Source organism: Macaca fascicularis, chromosome 11 (genome assembly GCF_037993035.2).
Source record: "Macaca fascicularis isolate 582-1 chromosome 11, T2T-MFA8v1.1".
NCBI lineage: Eukaryota > Metazoa > Chordata > Mammalia > Primates > Cercopithecidae > Macaca > Macaca fascicularis.
This window is the reverse complement of record NC_088385.1, coordinates 101,456,681-101,473,818: the sequence shown is the minus strand read 5'-3', so window position 1 is coordinate 101,473,818 and position 17,138 is coordinate 101,456,681. Positions and strand designations below refer to the sequence as shown.

General features: G+C 35.7%; 1 protein-coding gene across 15 annotated transcripts in view; it reads left to right on the top strand.

Moving 5' to 3' along the window:
* CEP83 (centrosomal protein 83) overlaps positions 1 to 17,138 on the top strand; it is a 163,493-nt gene that overhangs the window by 39,209 nt on the left and 107,146 nt on the right. For 13 of the 15 annotated variants that reach the window (XR_012420492.1, XR_012420491.1, XR_012420494.1 and 10 more), the window contains 3 exons: positions 6,223 to 6,496; positions 6,966 to 7,116; positions 15,775 to 15,867. Coding sequence is in view for 12 of the 15 variants with exons in the window: in XM_065524653.1 (XP_065380725.1) it covers positions 6,324 to 6,496; positions 6,966 to 7,116; positions 15,775 to 15,867 (417 nt within the window). In the remaining 3 variants the exon portion in view is untranslated. The remainder of the gene's footprint in view (positions 1 to 6,222; positions 6,497 to 6,965; positions 7,117 to 15,774; positions 15,868 to 17,138) is intronic. The other 2 variants (XM_045365721.3, XM_045365720.3) reach the window with 1 other exon arrangement.

The window sequence follows — 17,138 nt, the reverse complement described above, 5'->3', positions numbered from 1 at the left end:
GACTTTCTTGTTTTGATCACATTCTCAGAAAAAGATGTTTTAAGATTTTAAAATCAGGTATGGTGTTTTAACATAATCTTTTTATATACACCTTTCATGAGACTGATGCACTTTGAAGTTTCTAGTTTGCTAGGTTTATTTTTCTCTTTTTTTATTGAGGTGAAATTAGTGTAGCATAACATTAACTATTTTAAAGTACATAATTTAGTGGCATTTATTACATTCACAACATTGTGTAACAACCACCACCGTCTAGTTCTAAAACATTTTACCGCATCAAAGAAAACCTTGTACCCATAAAGCAGTCAGTTCTCATTTCCCCATTCCCTTAGCCCCTGGCAATCATCAGTCTACCTTCTGTGTATTTGTCTGTTCTGGATATTTCATATAAATGGAATCATACTCCAAGAACAGGAATGGTAGGTATTTTATTTTAGTTCTGACAGTCCCTGAGCTGCTTGTTTATTTTGTGTGTCTATTTTCTGTCTGTTGTTCAGGCTGAGTAATTTCTGTAGTTCTGTATTCCCAGTGTATTAATTCTTTTCCTTTCTATTTCTGCTGATGAGCTCATCTAGTATTTTTATTTTGGTCATTGAATTTTTTTTTTTTTTTTTTTTAAAAGACAGAGTCTCAGTCTGTCACCCAGGCTGGAGTGCAGTGGCACAATCTTGGCTCACTGCAGCCTCTGCCTCCCAGATTCAAGCAGTTCTCCTGCCTCAGCCTCCTGAGTAGCTGGACTACAGGCGCATGTGACACCGCCTGGCTAATTTTTGTATTTTTAGTAGAGACGGGGTTTCACTATGTTGGCCAGGCTGATCTCGAACTCCTGGCCTCAAGTGACCCACCTGCCTCAGCCTCCCAAAGTGCTGGAATTACAGGCTTGAGCCACCAGGCTTAGCCTGTATTTTTCAGTTTTAAAATTTCCACTTGGTTGTTCTTTTTACCTTCTTTTCTGAGGCTTGTATTTCTTTGCTGTGACCCTCTTTTCGTTTATTTCAAGCTTGTTTGTCATTGTTTGTTTAAGCATTTTTATCATCAGTGCTTTAAAGTCTTTGTCAGATAACCATAACATCTCTGTCATCATAGTGTTGGCTTGTTACCTTTTTTTCATTCAGTTTGAAATCTTCATTCTTGATATGATCAGTGGATTTCTTTTCTTATATTTATGTATGTATGTATTTATTTATTTTTGAGATGGAGTCTCCCTCTGTCACCCAGGCGGGAGTGCTGTGGTGTGATCACAGCTCATTGCAACCTCTGCCTCCTGGGTTCAAGCGTTTCTCCTGCCTCAGCCTCCTGAGTAGCTGAGATTATAGGCATGCAGCACCACACCCAGGTAATTTTTGTATTTTTAGTAGAGATGGGGTTTTGCCATGTTGGCCAGGCTGGTCTTGAACTCCTGACCTCAGGTGATCCACCTGCCTCAGCCTCCCAAAGTGCTTGGATTACGGGCCTATGCCACCGTGCCTGGCCGACCAGTGGTTCTCTGTTGAAACTTGGACATTTTGGATATTATAATACCATGGATTCTATCTAAACCTTTTGTTTTAGCTGGCTTTTTCTGACACTTTTCTGGTAGAGGAAAGAGGGTGTACTACCTTGTTTTTGCCAGGTGGGGGTGGAAGTACAAGGTTTTTTTTTGTTTGTGTTTTTTTTTTAAGAGGTGGGAGTCTTGCTTTGTTGCCTGGGCTAGAGTGTGGTGGCATAATCATAGCTCACTGCAGCCTTGAACTGGGCTTAAGCAATCCTCTTACCTTAGCTTCCCAAGTACCTGGGCATATAGGCACATGCCACCATGCCCAGCTAATGACTTTTTTTTTTTTTTTTTTTGAGACAGGGTCTCACTGTTGCCCAGGCTGGTCTCGAACTCCTGGTCTCAAGTAATCCTTCCACCTCACCTTCTGAGTGGCTGGGATTTACAGTCACAAGCCATAGTGCCTAGCAAGTCGAGGTTTCTAAATTGGCCTCTGTTGACACTTTAGTTTTTTTGGGAGGGAGCTTGCGGGAGGGGTCTTTGTTATTGCCAGGTAGCTGTAGTTCTGGCTCTCCATGTGATCTTCACTGATACCCTAGAGAGGGTAACCTCATTACTGTTGGTGGTTGTGCCTGTCCTAACTAGGCCTTCTGTGCCAGCGCTTCAGTGGGGTGGGGGAGGTCCTCTTTGTTACTGTTGGTGGAGGTGAAAGTTTAGGTTTTCTGTGTCGTCTCCTCTGACATTGCGGGATCATTGAGCTTTATTATGTTTTCAGGAAGCAATGGAAGTTTCTGTTTTCTAGTCAGCCTTCTTGTGCACCATCTTGGCCCAGTACTAGGGTATTTTATTATAGCCTACCTTGGCTTCCACCTGATCTTTGCTTGTGTGGATGGAGGTGGAACTGCAGTTTTGTGTGTGTGTGTGTGTGTGGTGTTTGGATAGAGTGCATTGTAATTGTCTACATATTATCTTGCTAGGCTTCCTCTTTTTTGTTCCTTTGGCTAGAGAGTAGGCTTTTTTTGTTCAAGACTTATTTGTCTGAATTAATTGGTGTTTCCTGATTGCCAGTTTCTTCAGCTTTGTGTCTGAGATATATGAAAAAGAAAGCCCAGGGAACTAAACTCACCACTGTATTTGTCCTTGCATTCTCAGGTCCTTAGGTGGTCAGCCTTCTAGTCTCCGTTATTCAGTCTTAAGTTTGTCATATACCTAAATCCAGCACTCTTAGTTGTATTAATGAGTTTAAAAGGAAAATGTGTATCTGCTCCATCTTCCTCAAAGTAGAAACCTTTATTCCATAAATTTTGAAATGGGGTATCAATTTTCATTTAGTACTACATATTTTCTAATTTCTATTTTGACCTTTTCTTTGATTCATAAGTTATTTAGAAATGTGTGTCTTACTTTGTAAACACGTGGCTTTTCTGGTTATTTTTTGTATTGAGTTTTAGTTTAATAGCATTGTGGTCAGAGAAGGTGTCTTGTATGATCTTGGTCTTTTAAAATGTTTGAAATTTTTAAAAAATACCTGGCATGTGGTCGATATTTATAAATGTTATGTGTATACTTGTGAGTTGTGTGTATTCTATAGTTATGGAGTATAGTCTTCCATATGTGAGTTAGGTCAGCATGGTTAATTGTGTTGTTTAAATTATCTGTGTTCTTATTGATTATTTTTTAAAATCATCTTGTCCCATTAGTTACCAAGAATAGTGGTGAAATTCTCCTCTTATCATTGTGAATTTGTCTATTTCTCCTTAGAGTTTTGACAACTTCTGCCTTACATATTTAGTGGCCATAGTAAGTGCATATAAATTTAAAATCATCACATCTTTCTGGTGTATTTAACCTTTATCATTATTAATTTCTCTCTCCATTTTAAATAGTGGGTTTTTTTTTTTGCCTTAAAATCTACTTTTATTATTTTAAAATAGTGGTGTTTTTTTGTCTTAAAATGTACTTTTATTATTTTTTCATTGAGAGTAGTCAGTACTCTAAGAAAATCTTGTTTTAAAAGAGAAGATCAAATTTTAGTTTTGTATCAGTGTACTTTTGATATGAGGAGTCAATTTTAAGACAAACCTATAAATAGTTTACTTTTCATCTTAGCCAATTTGTTCACAAATAAAATTTCTTTCATAAGATTCATCTCTCACAAACCTTTCATAATTTGCCCAGACCTTCTACAACTTGCTTAATCCTTTAGTTTTGCCTTATATTTCTCTTTTCTATATTGAAACAATCATTTTACCTTAGGACAAAAATTTACTTCCTTTTTTTTCTATCATTTCAACCACATAAGATTTTTTTATACAAAAAATTACTGTCATTTTCTTTTCTTACCAAAAATACATTGTCATAGTTTTTGTATCTGTTTTTCACTTGTTACTTTCTGCCTTGTTTTTATGTTTTTCCAAATTCATATTTTGAAATAATCTTTCAATAACCTCTGAATTAGACAAACTACTTTTTAAATAAAAACATTTTTATGTCTTTTAAAACAATTTTTCACCAAAAACAAATTTTGTTTTTTTCTTGTACACTTTGCATACAGAATTGTATGTATTAACTAGAATTTTAACTCTTAGTAATCTTAATTTTTGTTAAATCTTAGTAATCTTAATTTTTAGTGAGAACCTAGGAAGTAAGCAATTTTGAGCTGTCACATATCAACATTTTATAAATACACATTTTATAATCTTTAAAAATGTATTTTTTTCCGTAGAATAATTTTTAATGTGGAGCCAAACGTATTTATTAATCCCCAAATATTTTTTCTTCCTATAAAGCTTTAAGAAGCCAAGAGTAAACCTAACCTTACATTTAGCAATTAGTGTTTCCTTATTTTAACTTACTTGGATTGCTACTACAATAAAGCAAGTCACATGAATTTTCTGGTTTCTCAGTGCATAGAAAAGTTATGTTTACACTATACTGTAGTCTGTTAAGTTTACAATATAATTATGTCTTAAAAATGTAGATACCTTAATTGGAAAGTACTTTGTTGTTAAAAAATACTGTTGATCACCTGAGCCTTCAGTAAGTCATCCTCTATTAGCAGATGGAGGGTCTGGCCTTTCTGCTGATGGCTGCTAACTATTTAGAGTAGTGGTTGCTGAAGGTTGGGATGGCTGTAGCAATTTCTTAATATGAGACAACAATGAAGTTTGCCACATCAGTTGATTCTTCTTTTCACGAAAGATTTCGTTGGAGCATGAGATTCTATTTGATAGCATTTTACCCACAGTGGAGTAAAAATTGAATGCCAATTTTATGATGCAATTCATTAATCCTTGGCAAATGTATACTTTTGGCAGGATAATTTTGTGGTAGCTGCTACAGATAGCACGTTCTGTATTTACAAAGATTGAATCCCAGTGCACATTAAACCTAAGAGTAAGGAGTATAATGTTCTTGAGGGACTTTTCCCCTTCTGTTAAAATATAATTTCAGAGTAAACCAAAACAACTGCAATTATAGTTTAAAGGTTGTCTTAAGTAATACGTAGATATCACACTAATTTATCAGAGATGGTATAATTCAAGCAAGGCTGAATAATGGTTGATTTGCATAGGACAAAGATTTTTTTTTGTTATAAGAAGTGATTTGTTAATAACCCATGACTAAGGAAGATTCTATCAGGAAAAAAATATGTATGTATATATGTGTGTGTGTGTATGTGTATATATATGTGTATATGTATATATGTATTATGGGACTAGGGAAAGAAAGACAACTATTTTAATTAAAATTTTTGTTCTTAGTTATAAGAACACTTTGAAATATCATTTTTTACTTCTAGATGAAATAAACAGTGACGTTCGTAATACCGAGTCAGTGCTTTTGGAGATAGGTAGATTTAGTTTTCTGTTCTTAACAGTGTATAACAAATAGGAGTTGATCAATATTTATGTGTTGACTAATTTCTCATCTGAATCTGCAGTCTGGGTGCAGCTTGCGTTGTGTCAAATAAAAGACTCTTCAAAGCATTAATCATAGACATAGTTACTTGCTGGAAGTCACCTTTTGAAGACCTTGATTCTCCCCAGCCAGTTACCAGGTTCCAAATAGCTTTTCCTCTAATTTGGAAGTATGGATTTTGTACCAGGATCTATACTTGAAGCTTGCTGCAGTAGCTTCAGGAAACACAACACTGGTTTGTGAATTTAAGACTACCTAAACTGGAGAAGTCTGTGCTTCTAGTGGAGCTAGGTTAATACTTGAAGACGTGATTTTTATGGTCACAGAAGCTGCATGGAAATAAAGAAAATTTTTCGAGGTGTGATTCGGCTTTATATTTGCATTTTGTTTTATGAACAATTAAAATCTGAGAATTGGGCTTTGTAATAAAAATGATAAGGATAGGCTGGGCATGGTGGCTCACACCTGTAATCCCAGCACTTTGGGAGGCCAAGGCAGGCAGATCGCCTGAGGTCAGGAGTTGGAGATTAGCCTAGCCAGCGTGGTGAAACCCCGTCTCTACTAAAAATACAAAAGTTAGCCGGGCATGGTGGCAGGCACCTGTAATCCCAGCTACTCAGGAAGCTGAGGCAGGAGAATGGCTTGAACCTGGGAGGCAGAGGTTGTAGTGAGCCGAGATCACACCATTGCACTCTAGCCTGGGCAGACTCCTCCCCCCCAAAAAAAAGAAAAGAAAAGATAAGGAGAATAATAAAAGTGATAAAAATATGTAACATTAAAGGAAGCTTACTTTTACTGATCGCAAATTATGTTTTTTCTCTGCGCAGGTATAATTTGGCCTTCTGAGATTCTGCCTTAGCAAGAAAGGAGCAGGAAATACTCTTGGAAAGAAAACTAAAACAGTAAGAAAGCCAAAACTTATTTTTACATGGTTGTCAGCACATTTACCGATATGGACACTTTTCCCAATAATTTTCCTCCTGGTGGAGACAGCGGATTGACAGGTTCTCAGTCGGAGTTCCAGAAAATGTTAATTGATGAAAGGTTACGATGTGAGCATCATAAAGCTAATTATCAGACTCTGAAGGCTGAACACACAAGGTAAATTACTTAAATCTAGAAGTGGGGTTTAGTTTTAAAAAGTTATTGGCATTATCTTGGCTGAATGTTTGCTATGGAATATAGTATAATTTTGTTATTTTGCAGTGTATACATTTAAAACATTTTTAATATAGTAAAATTTTTACTTCAAAATTATTTTGTTCTAAACTAAGTATGATATCAAGTGGGTTATGAATTTATACACCTTATTTTGAAAGTAGCAAGACATGTAAGATTAAATGTATCCAGATGGCTAAATGTGTTCTCCATCTCCCACCAAAGTAAAATTGCGTTCCAAAACTACAGTGTTAATAATTAAATGAAACTCTGTGAAGAGAAGATATTTGTGGGTTTAAAGTAATGTGTGATATTGGTCTTGTTTTTCTGTAGTGTTGATTGACTTTACATAAAGTAATGCAATTAGAAAGAAAGGATTTACTCAAAATTGAATTCTTTTTTAAAAAACCAGGTTGCATAATGAATATGTAAAGTTACAAAATGAACTCAAGCACCTGTTTAATGAAAAGCAAACTCAGCAGGAAAAACTTCAGCTGCTGCTGGAAGAACTAAGAGGAGAATTAGTAGAGAAAACTAAAGACTTAGAAGAAATGAAACTGCAGGTGAGAAAATATATTTGAGTTAGTATAAAAGTAGTCAGATATATAATGGAAGTAAGTAGTTTTGGTGAATTTGGCAATTTCTGTCTATATCCTTAGTGATTACTTTGCTGTATCTCCAAGTGGTACAATTTAATCTTCTTTCATATATTTTAGAGTGTTAGCTACCATGTAAGGGAGCCATTAAACTATTATTTTATGTAAATTGGTATTATATTGCCTATTCTGATATAAATAATATTTTACCATTAAGAATAATGAGGGAAAAAGTGAGTTTGAATTGATAAAAATCCAGAATTAAAGAATTTTTTTAAAAGAAAGATTTACTAATATTTGTATATGCATTATAACTGAAAGTAAACTAAAAAAAGATAGCTGTTCGTAAGGAGCTTCTTAAAAGAGACTGTAAAAACAGTATGTGCACATAGTTTTTGTGTACCTCGTAAAGCAAATGGGTTTGTAAAGCAAAAGATGGTTATTTCCGAAGTGCTGAAGTACAGTTTCTTTAGATAATTTTCACACTATTCATTTTTTCATTTGTCTGGAAAGTAGACCAAAGCCAGACTTTAAACTCCAGTCAAATTTCCTGTAAATTTTAAATTAGTAGGTTCTCACGAATAATATTTTCCTGTATTTATTTAATCTCTGAAGAACACCAGCTATTTATTTCTGCCTAACAATCTACTTGGTACAAATAATAAGGTATTATTAATATTAGAGTCAGAAGTTCAGAGAGTAAGAAGGCATCTTTCAAGTCACCTGTCTGGCATATCACCCAACTCTTAGATATCCTTTGACAGAAGCCTTGTAAGTTTGTCATTCAATAACTTTTTGAAATCTACCGTTGCTGGGAACACCACGAAGCCTGGCTTGGAGCCTCCACTATGCTCACTGTTTCATTCCTAGGTATATTTAGGACATTTAAATATAAAAATAGAAACCTCAGAAATGTAAATTGAAGAGGGAAATGTAATTTAAGCCTGTACAATCAGTGCATTAATTTGTTTTGCAAAAATTTAGAGCCTTGTGTGAATGGAAGCTGTGAATGCTGAACCCAAGATATTTGAGAGATTCTTCAGGTATTATAAATTTAATTCTGTTTTGTGAGAGTGACATCTAAACGTGATTATTTGTACCAAGCACATCCAGAAAGTAAGTAAAGCACATCCAGAAGGCTGGAGTAGCTATATTAATATCAGATAAAAGAGACTTCCAAACAAAGAGTATCACTAAAGATAAAAAGGACATTTTATAATGAAAAAAAAGGGTCAATTCTTCCAGAAGATGATACCTTCAACAAGTAACTATGTCTCTATGCCTAGTTTTCTCGTGTGGTAAAGGGGATAAAAGTTTCTGCTTAACAAGAAGAGTTGTGAGGACTAATGAGATAACATCTACATTTTTACTACCATACTTGCCACATAGTAAATATTCATAAATGATGACCTGTTTATTTGAATTCAGGCTCCATGAAGGCAGGAACTTTTTTTCAGTGTGTCTTCAGTGTTTAGGATAATGCCTAGTAAACACCTATTTGTTGAATGAATGACATGAAAAATTGAAATAAATGAATGAATTGGGATTGTTGTTCATATATTGCACTGTCTGTTTCTAACATACCTAGAGCCTCAGCATGTTAGAGTTGGTAATCATCTATTTTTTCTTTGAATCTATTATGGGTCAAGTTGTATCCCCAACCAGGATATGTTGAAGTCCTAACTCCTAGTACCTCAGAATGTGACCTTATTTGGATGTAGAGTCATTACAGATATAATTTGTTAAGTTGATGAGGTCATATTGGAGTATGATGGGCCTTTAACTCAGTGTTACTGGTGTCCTTAAAAAAAGAGGAGAAGAGAGATGGAAACAGATGGGTTTGAGGGGAACACTGTATGATGGTGGAGGCAGAGATTTAAGTGCTTCAGAAGCTTCCTAGAAAGAGGCAAGGAAAGATTCTTCCCTGCAGATTTTACGGGAAGAAGGCCTGTCAACACACCCTGATTTCAGACTAATAGCCTCCAAAACTGTGAAAGAACAAACTTCGGTTATTTAAAGCTGCGTGGTTTCTGGTATTTTATTATGGCAACCTAGGAAACGAATACACTGTCCAAAGCAGAATCCCTTTTGGAACGTCTTTCATACAGGACTCTTCATTCTCTGCTTCAGTGCTTTCAGTGCTAGAGAACCTGGTGAACTTTTTAAAGTGATCCGATTGTATTTATAGATTAAAGTATGTTAAACATTTTCCGTCTCCTATTAAAATGAAGTCATCTACGCTATAGCCTCCCTGTTGATAACTTTGCATGTTCCTCCAAGTGAAAACTTCCCAAATGTTTGCTCACAAATATAATTTATCTAGTAAGGCTTCTGTTTTTTAAGATACACATATCTAGTTTCTGTGTGATATTTATTTGGCAAAAATAAGCTAAAGAAACAATCATGTATACATATGAACACATATTTTGAAGCAATTTAGTTATTTATTTAATGGATGCTTGAAATTTACATGAATTGTAAGTTTAGAAAAGTAATTTCAACAAAGATCAAGAAATATTTCAATGAAAGTTTATGAAAGGAGATTATTTTTAAAATATACATGCATTATCTAGTCTACCTACAAAAATGCTTTTTCTAAGATTTAATGTCATCTCTTTGACTTTTATAGGAAAAAGATATGAGATTCATTTAAAGAACACTTCTGCATCAGTAGTGAATGGGAATGATAATAGTGCCTAGCTCATAGGATGACTATAAGGATGAAATGAGACAATGCATGGAAAGTGTTAGTTCAGGCTGAGCATGGTGCACTTTGGGAGGCAGGAGGATCACTTGAGGCTAGGAGTTCAAAACCAGCCTGGGTAACATAGTGAGACTCTGTCTCTAAAAAATAAAGTTAAATAAATTAGCCTGATGTAGTGGCATGCACCTGTAGTCCCAGCTACTAAAGAGGCTGAGACAGGAGACTTGTTTGAGCCTAGGAGTTTGAGGCTTCAGGGAGCTGGAGCCTGGGCAACACTTTACCCTGGGCAACAGCGTGAGACCCTGACTCTTAACAAAAAAAAAAAAAACAATAAAAATGAAAAGAAACTTGTACTGTTGATAAATGCTAATGAAAAAGAGGTCTCATTTTTTCTGAAACCAATAAAAAGGTACAGTTTCTTCAGCGAGAAATACAGTTTTCACCAAGGACCCAGAGATTGTAGTATTTTGTTTCTTATTTATCAAGCAATAACTGAGAATTTTAGAGCAGGCTAAAAACAAATGAAAATTTGAAGCGGGAAAAAAAATCACAGGAAAAGGAATTGTGATGGTAGAAATTCATAAAAAAGAAGTATTAGTATGGTACTTTGATCTAGTAAGTGGTCAGTACATGTTGTTATTGTGTTACTATGTACCATGTTAACAAAACCTTTTTACATATGGGGATCATTTGATATATTCTAATAAAACTAAATGAAAATTACTTTACCAATGATTAATATGCTCTTTTTGTGCTAATGAAAACTATAACCTAGTATACAGTTTCCCATTTTGTTTTGACTGTTGGGAAGCTCAGATCAAAATATAATACTCAGTTTCAGTCATTAATTTATTAAGAATGTTTGACATAGCAGTATTTACCTTCTTAAAGTATTCTTTGTAAAATATTGGCCTTTTTTAGATTATTAAATGGCAAGTACTGCAGTGTTAAAGATTTGTTTTTATAGATTTAAAATAGATAATGACACCTAGACTGTTGTATGGTAAAGCATTCTTATGTTTCTTTGGAGACAAGTAGTGGCAATATTCCATTAGAAGTCTAAGACACTGCTGGGCGCGGTGGCTCATGGCTGTGATCCCAGATCTTTGGGAGGCCGAGGTGTGTGGATCACCTGAGATCAGGAGTTCGAGACCAGGCTGGCCAACATGATGAAACTCTGTCTCCATTAAAAATACAAATATTAGCTGGGTGTGGTGGTGCATGCCTGTCCTCCCAGCTACTCGGGAGGGTGAGGCATGAGAATTGCTTGAACCTGGAGGCAGAGTTTGCAGTGAGCCAAGATCGTGCCACTACACCCCAGCCTAGGCGACAGAGCGAGACTCTTTCTTTCTCAAAAAAAAAAAAAAAGGTAGTCTAAGACAGAATATTTTTTCCTAAAATGGGATGGGAGAAATCCTCTAATTCAGTCAGTGTCTTTGGTTTATGTGTGCTTTGGAGATATAGGGGATAAGAGAGGGAGAGATGGGGAGAGACAGAGGAAGAGAGGATTTATTATGTGGGTATTTGTTTTTAATAAGATTCCTAGGAGTTAAGAAAAAGTTAGAGATCCTTTGTCAGAGACCTCAGATCAGAAGACCCCTAAACTGTTGTATGCTGTTAGATTTCTCAGGCCAGTCGTGAGGTGCACACCATTACAGAATTTAAAGCACTGTTGTTTCCAAGAGGCATCTGTGATGTAATTGAACATATAATATTAGGAGCTGCATGGATATTGTGCAGCTGCATCACTCTACAGGGTAGTGAGCACAGGTTATCTTTGTTCTTTGTAATGCACCTTGTCTGGTTTTTTGGCTGCTCTTCTCTTTATTGCTGGTTTTAAGCAATTTGATTGACATACTTTGCAGTTTTCTTTGTATCTGTAGTGCTTGGGGTTTATTGAATTCCATAGGTCTATGAGTTGACAGTTTTTATCAAACTGAAAATTTTGGAGATTACTTCTAAAAATATTTTCTGTCTCCTCTTTCACCTCGTTTGGAGACTCTTAATTACATTCTAATATTAGACCACTTAAAGTTCTCCCATAGCTTGCTGATCTTGTTTATTAATTTATTTTTAGTATTTTTTGTCTCTGTGCTTCATTTTGGTTAGTTTCTCTTGCCATGTTTTCAGATTCATTGATTTTCATTGATTTTTTTCTTCTGCAATATCTAACCCGCCTTTAATTCCATGCAGTGTAATTTTCATCTCTGGAAGTTCAATTTTGGTCTTTTTTTTTTTTTTGAGACAGCGTCTCTCTGTGTCGCCCAGGCTGGATGCAGTGGTGTGATCTCTGCTTACTGCAAGCTCCGCCTCCCAGGTTCATGCCATTCTCCTGCCTCAGCCCCCCGAGTAGCTAGGACTACACGTGCCCGCCACCACGACTGGTTAATTTTTTTATTTTTTATTTTTATTAGAGACAGGGTTTCACCATGTTTTAGCCAGGATGGTCTCAATCTCCTGAGCTCGTGATCTGCCGCCGTGGCTTCCCAAAGTGCTGGAATTACAGGCGTGAGCCACCTTGTCCGGCCTTGGTCTTTTTATATCTTCCTTATCTCTATCTAACATGTTCAGTCTTTTCTCTAGTTCTTTGAACATACGGAATTCAGTTACAGTAACTGTGCAATAAAATTTCAGTGACATTGTATCATTTCTGGGCCTGTTTTAAGTTTATCCCCCCTGCTGCTAACACACACACACACACACACACACACACACACACACACACACACTCTCTCTCTCTCTCTCTCTCTCTCTCTCTCTCTCTCTCTCTGTCTCTCTCTCTCTCTGTCTGTTATGCTTCTCTGCATGCCTGGTAAATTTTTATTGGATGTTAGATATTGTGAACTTTCTTTTTAAAATGCTGGAGTTGTTTTGTTGTTTTGTTGTTGTTTTTGTTTTGTTTTTGAGATGGAGTTTCACTCTTGTTCCCCAGGCTGGAGTGCAATGGCGTGATTTCAGCTCCCTGCAGTCTCCACCTCCCAATATTTTTATATTCTGATACATGTTCTTGAACTTTATTTTAGGACACAGTTGAATTATTTGGAAACAGTTTTATCTTTCTAGGTCTTGCTTTTAAGTTTTAAGTGGGAGCCAGAGTAGTATTTAGTGTAGTGCTAATTATTTCCCACCACTGACGCAAGATTCTTCTGACTACTATAACAATTTCCTTATGAAATGAAGGATTTTAATCTGATTTGGGGGAACAGAAACTATTCTTAGGTCTTTGTGAGCTCTGTGTATTCATCCTTCTACTCCTTTCAGGTGTTTCTTTGCCTAGCCTTAGGTAGTTTCCTTGCACACATGTGCTAATCAGTACTCTACTGAATGAGTCAAGACTTTTTGTAGGTCTTCATAGTTATCCTTCTGTGCCCTCTTTTCTCTGCTACCCTGTCTTAGGAATCTAACCACCGCAGTGTCCCTAGATGCTCAGTTTCATCTCCTCAACTCAGGGAGTCCATCATAACTGCATGGGTATCCTTTCCTGTGCCAGGTCCTGAAAACTCTTAAAGCTCATCTTCTATGTTTTGTGCCTCTCAGGGATCTGCCTTTTGCTTTCTTATGTCTAGTGTCTTGCAAACTGTTTAATTTTTGTCTGTTCTTTTGTTTGTTTCAGGCAAGAGAGTGAATCTGGGCTCTTACTCTACCTTGGTTGAAAGGCTTTTTACTTTCAGTTAACTTTCAGTTTTGGAAATCTCAAACATGTAATGCATTCCCATGTACTCATCATCTAGCATTAATAATAATTCTCTCTGAGCCAGGCTTGTTTTATCTACTACTTTGTTCCACCCACTCCCACTTTTTTCCTCAATGTCTCTGGATTATTTTGAATCAAATCATATTGTTTCAACAAATAATTGAGTATATATCTCTATAACAAACCAGTGCAGTCTCTCTTAAAAGCATAACCACAATACCTTCACCATATTTAAAATACTTATTCATTAATACCTTTTAATATCCCATCTTTGTTCCGGTTTTCTTAGTTTTCCCATGGTTTTGCTTGCTTAGTTTTGAAGTTAGATCATTTGAAACAGGAGCCATGTAAGCTTTACCTATTAATCTCTTCCTTTTAATTGCTACCTCGTCTTAGTTTGGACTCTTGATGTTGTCACCCAGACTTGATACTTGATACCATAAACCAGATTATGACATGAGTTTTCTATCTGGTTTCTTTGGCTCCATTTACTGCCTCTTCTTCCCACAGCTACAGCTACTCTCCCACTAAAGCTTTTGATTCATCTTGCTTCTTTGTAAAATATGGATATGGTAGTGTCACTCTTAAGCTTAAAAACCTTCAATAAATAAGGTACAGAAAAATATATGTACAATATCCTTTTTGTATAGAAATCAAAAGTGATATGTATGCTTGTGTATCTGGAGATTGTTTTAGGAAGGGTGGATTACTGAAGTGAGAAGACCTTTTAAGCTTTTGTTTGAATTATTTATGTAATTATATATATTCATTTTAAATAAATTTTTAAAGTAAATACTATTGAATACCAAATAAATAATAAGAGTCTAAACCTGGTATTCAGGAACCTTTCACTCTTTGGCTGCAACCTCTTTTCCTTTTGTTTCCAGCCAGGGTACAGCCCTCCAAGGTGGCATTTGGAAATGTTACAGTGTTTAGAGATTTCTACCAGTGTGAATATAGGGACCCACAATTTTAAATTTTCTGTAGTACTTAATGTGGTCCCATTCAAAATGGCTTTAACTCACCTTTGAGAATTGCTTTTCTCCCATACAGTCTCTGACACCCAGGCAAATTAAAATGTTACCTGGCTTGAGTTTGGGTTCTGTAAGCTTTCTGTATAAGGGTTCTGTATAAGCTTTAGTTTTTCCATTCCTTTGATGCATCATGCCTTCTATCCTAAATGTGTTTTCTCTTTTTTACCTGTCTGGTAAGGCTGTATTGCCTACTTTTATAGTTATTTGTGGGTATGAGTTATTTTTAACACTAGAGTTTGAAGTTTTTATGGGGAGATATGTGCTTCACCTGAGTTTTTGTGATCTTTATAAAGTTATTTAGATACCTTGTATGCCTCAGTGTAGCTATACTGTGGGATTGTTCTAGGAATTAAATCAATGAATGCATATAAGGTGCTTAGAACAGGATAGTATGTAGGTTACAGTGCATTGTACAATGCTTTATATATAGTATGCTCTCCATTCAGTAGAATGTAATATTTTGAACATAGTATTTGGACTGTTCATAAAAAAATAAACTGAACATTATCATTTTTGTAGAAATTAATATAAATACAAACTGTAGACTTTTTTTTTTTTTTTTTTTTTTTACAGCTGGCATTTGTTCCTCATTCATTCGTGAAATAGTGTAGTTGAGTGGTTCCTATGTGCCAGACATTCGTGGGAGGTATTGGGAATACAATGGTGAATAAAGACTGTGTCTTCCCATATGAGGCTTACATAAATATTTAATTGCTTATTAAAATATGAGTTCTATAAAAGAGTGTGACAAGGAGAAGCCTAAATTAGGTACAGTGTGAGAGTACAAATGAGCCTTTTCTAATTGAAAATAAGTCTGAAAGGTTCTCTTTGGTATAACAAATTGTTACACCTTTATTTTGCCTGCTTTGGAAAATAACTAGACTATTAGCCATTGTATACAACATGATAGTCTTAGCTACCAACATAGTTATTCCTAACAATAGCAATAATAATCAGTAACTGTCTTTACTTCATGTTAATGGAATTTTTGACATCTCCAAGAGCCTGAAATTGAGATTCTTAAAGTATTATTTCAAATGATGATTCTATTTGTATAGTGATGACTATAAAAATAACTATATTGTGAAAACTTTCATGAATTCCATTTTCATAATTAGGAGAGAGGCTTTGAAATATGGAGAATTCTTGATTTTAATGTGATTTTATATTGTTTGCATTTCTCTACATATTAGATATTAACTCCACAAAAATTGGAATTGCTAAGAGCCCAAATACAACAAGAATTAGAAACTCCAATGAGAGAACGTTTTCGGAATCTAGATGAAGTAAGTAACTTACGTTGTTTACTGTGCATTTATCCTCATGGGATAAAAGTCTCGATGAAAAGCATCATTCCCCTACTCCAAAACCCTGCAATAGTTCCCCCTTTTACTCAGTCATTACAGTGGCCTCTAAGGCTTAACAGGATTGGACTCCCATTACCTCTCTTATCTCCTTTCCTTTTTCCACATTGGCCTACTGATGTTTCTTTGACACTCCAGAATTGGTGCATTTCTTTAATTTTATTTTTAGTTTTAATTAAAAAAAACTATCTTATTTTGAGATAGAGTCTGGCTCTGTTGCCCAGCTGGAGTGCAGTGGTGTGATCTGGACTCACTTCAACCTCCACCTCTCAGGTTCAAGCGATTCTCTTGCTTCAGCCTCCCAAATAGCTGGGATTACAGCCACTTGCCACTGTGCCTGGCTAATTTTTGAATTTTTAGTAGAAACGGGGTTTCACCATATTGGCCAGGCTAGTTTCGAACTCCTGATCTCAAGTGATCCACCAGCCTTGGCCTCCCAAAGTGTTGGGATTACAGGCGTGAGCCACCATGCCCAGCTAAATTGGCACATCTCTTCTGCCTTGAATACTCTCCCTCCAGATATGTCGTGGCTAACTTCATCTCTTGTAAGTCTTTGCTAAAATGTCACTTTCTCAGTGGGGCCTACTTTGACTGCTCCCGTCTACCTATTTAATATTGCAACCTGCCTTTCCCATTCCTGCTTAGACCTTTAGACCTCCTTATCTTGCTCTGTTTTTCATTTTCTTTCTGGTATGCATACCTTCTACTGTGCTATATAATTTACTTATTTATTGTGTTTATTTTCTGTTTTACCACCTCTAGAATGGAAGTTGCATGAGAGGAGGAACCTTTACCTGTTTTGTTCATTGTTATATTCCAAGTTCCTAGAACAGATTTTGGTATACAGTAGGTGCTCAATTAATATTTGTTGAAAGAAAGAATGAGTTTCATGCCACTTCATAAAAGTAAAAATCTGTTACAGTTTTACTTCAGGTTGAGACTAGTCTCCTTTGGTGAAGTGTTGGTGTAGTATGATTAAATGCTTAATAAAGGGGACAGGATAAGACTGCAGATAATAAGTATATTAGATACTTGCTAGACATTTTATATATGTTACCTTATTTAACAAATATAGCTGGCCTTATACATACAAATGATTATTGTCTCCTTCAAAATGGGCCCCTTTGGAGAGCTATAGTCTAGTGATGTGGTCATTACCCAAAACAGTGTAGAATCATCTTTTATAATGGCTT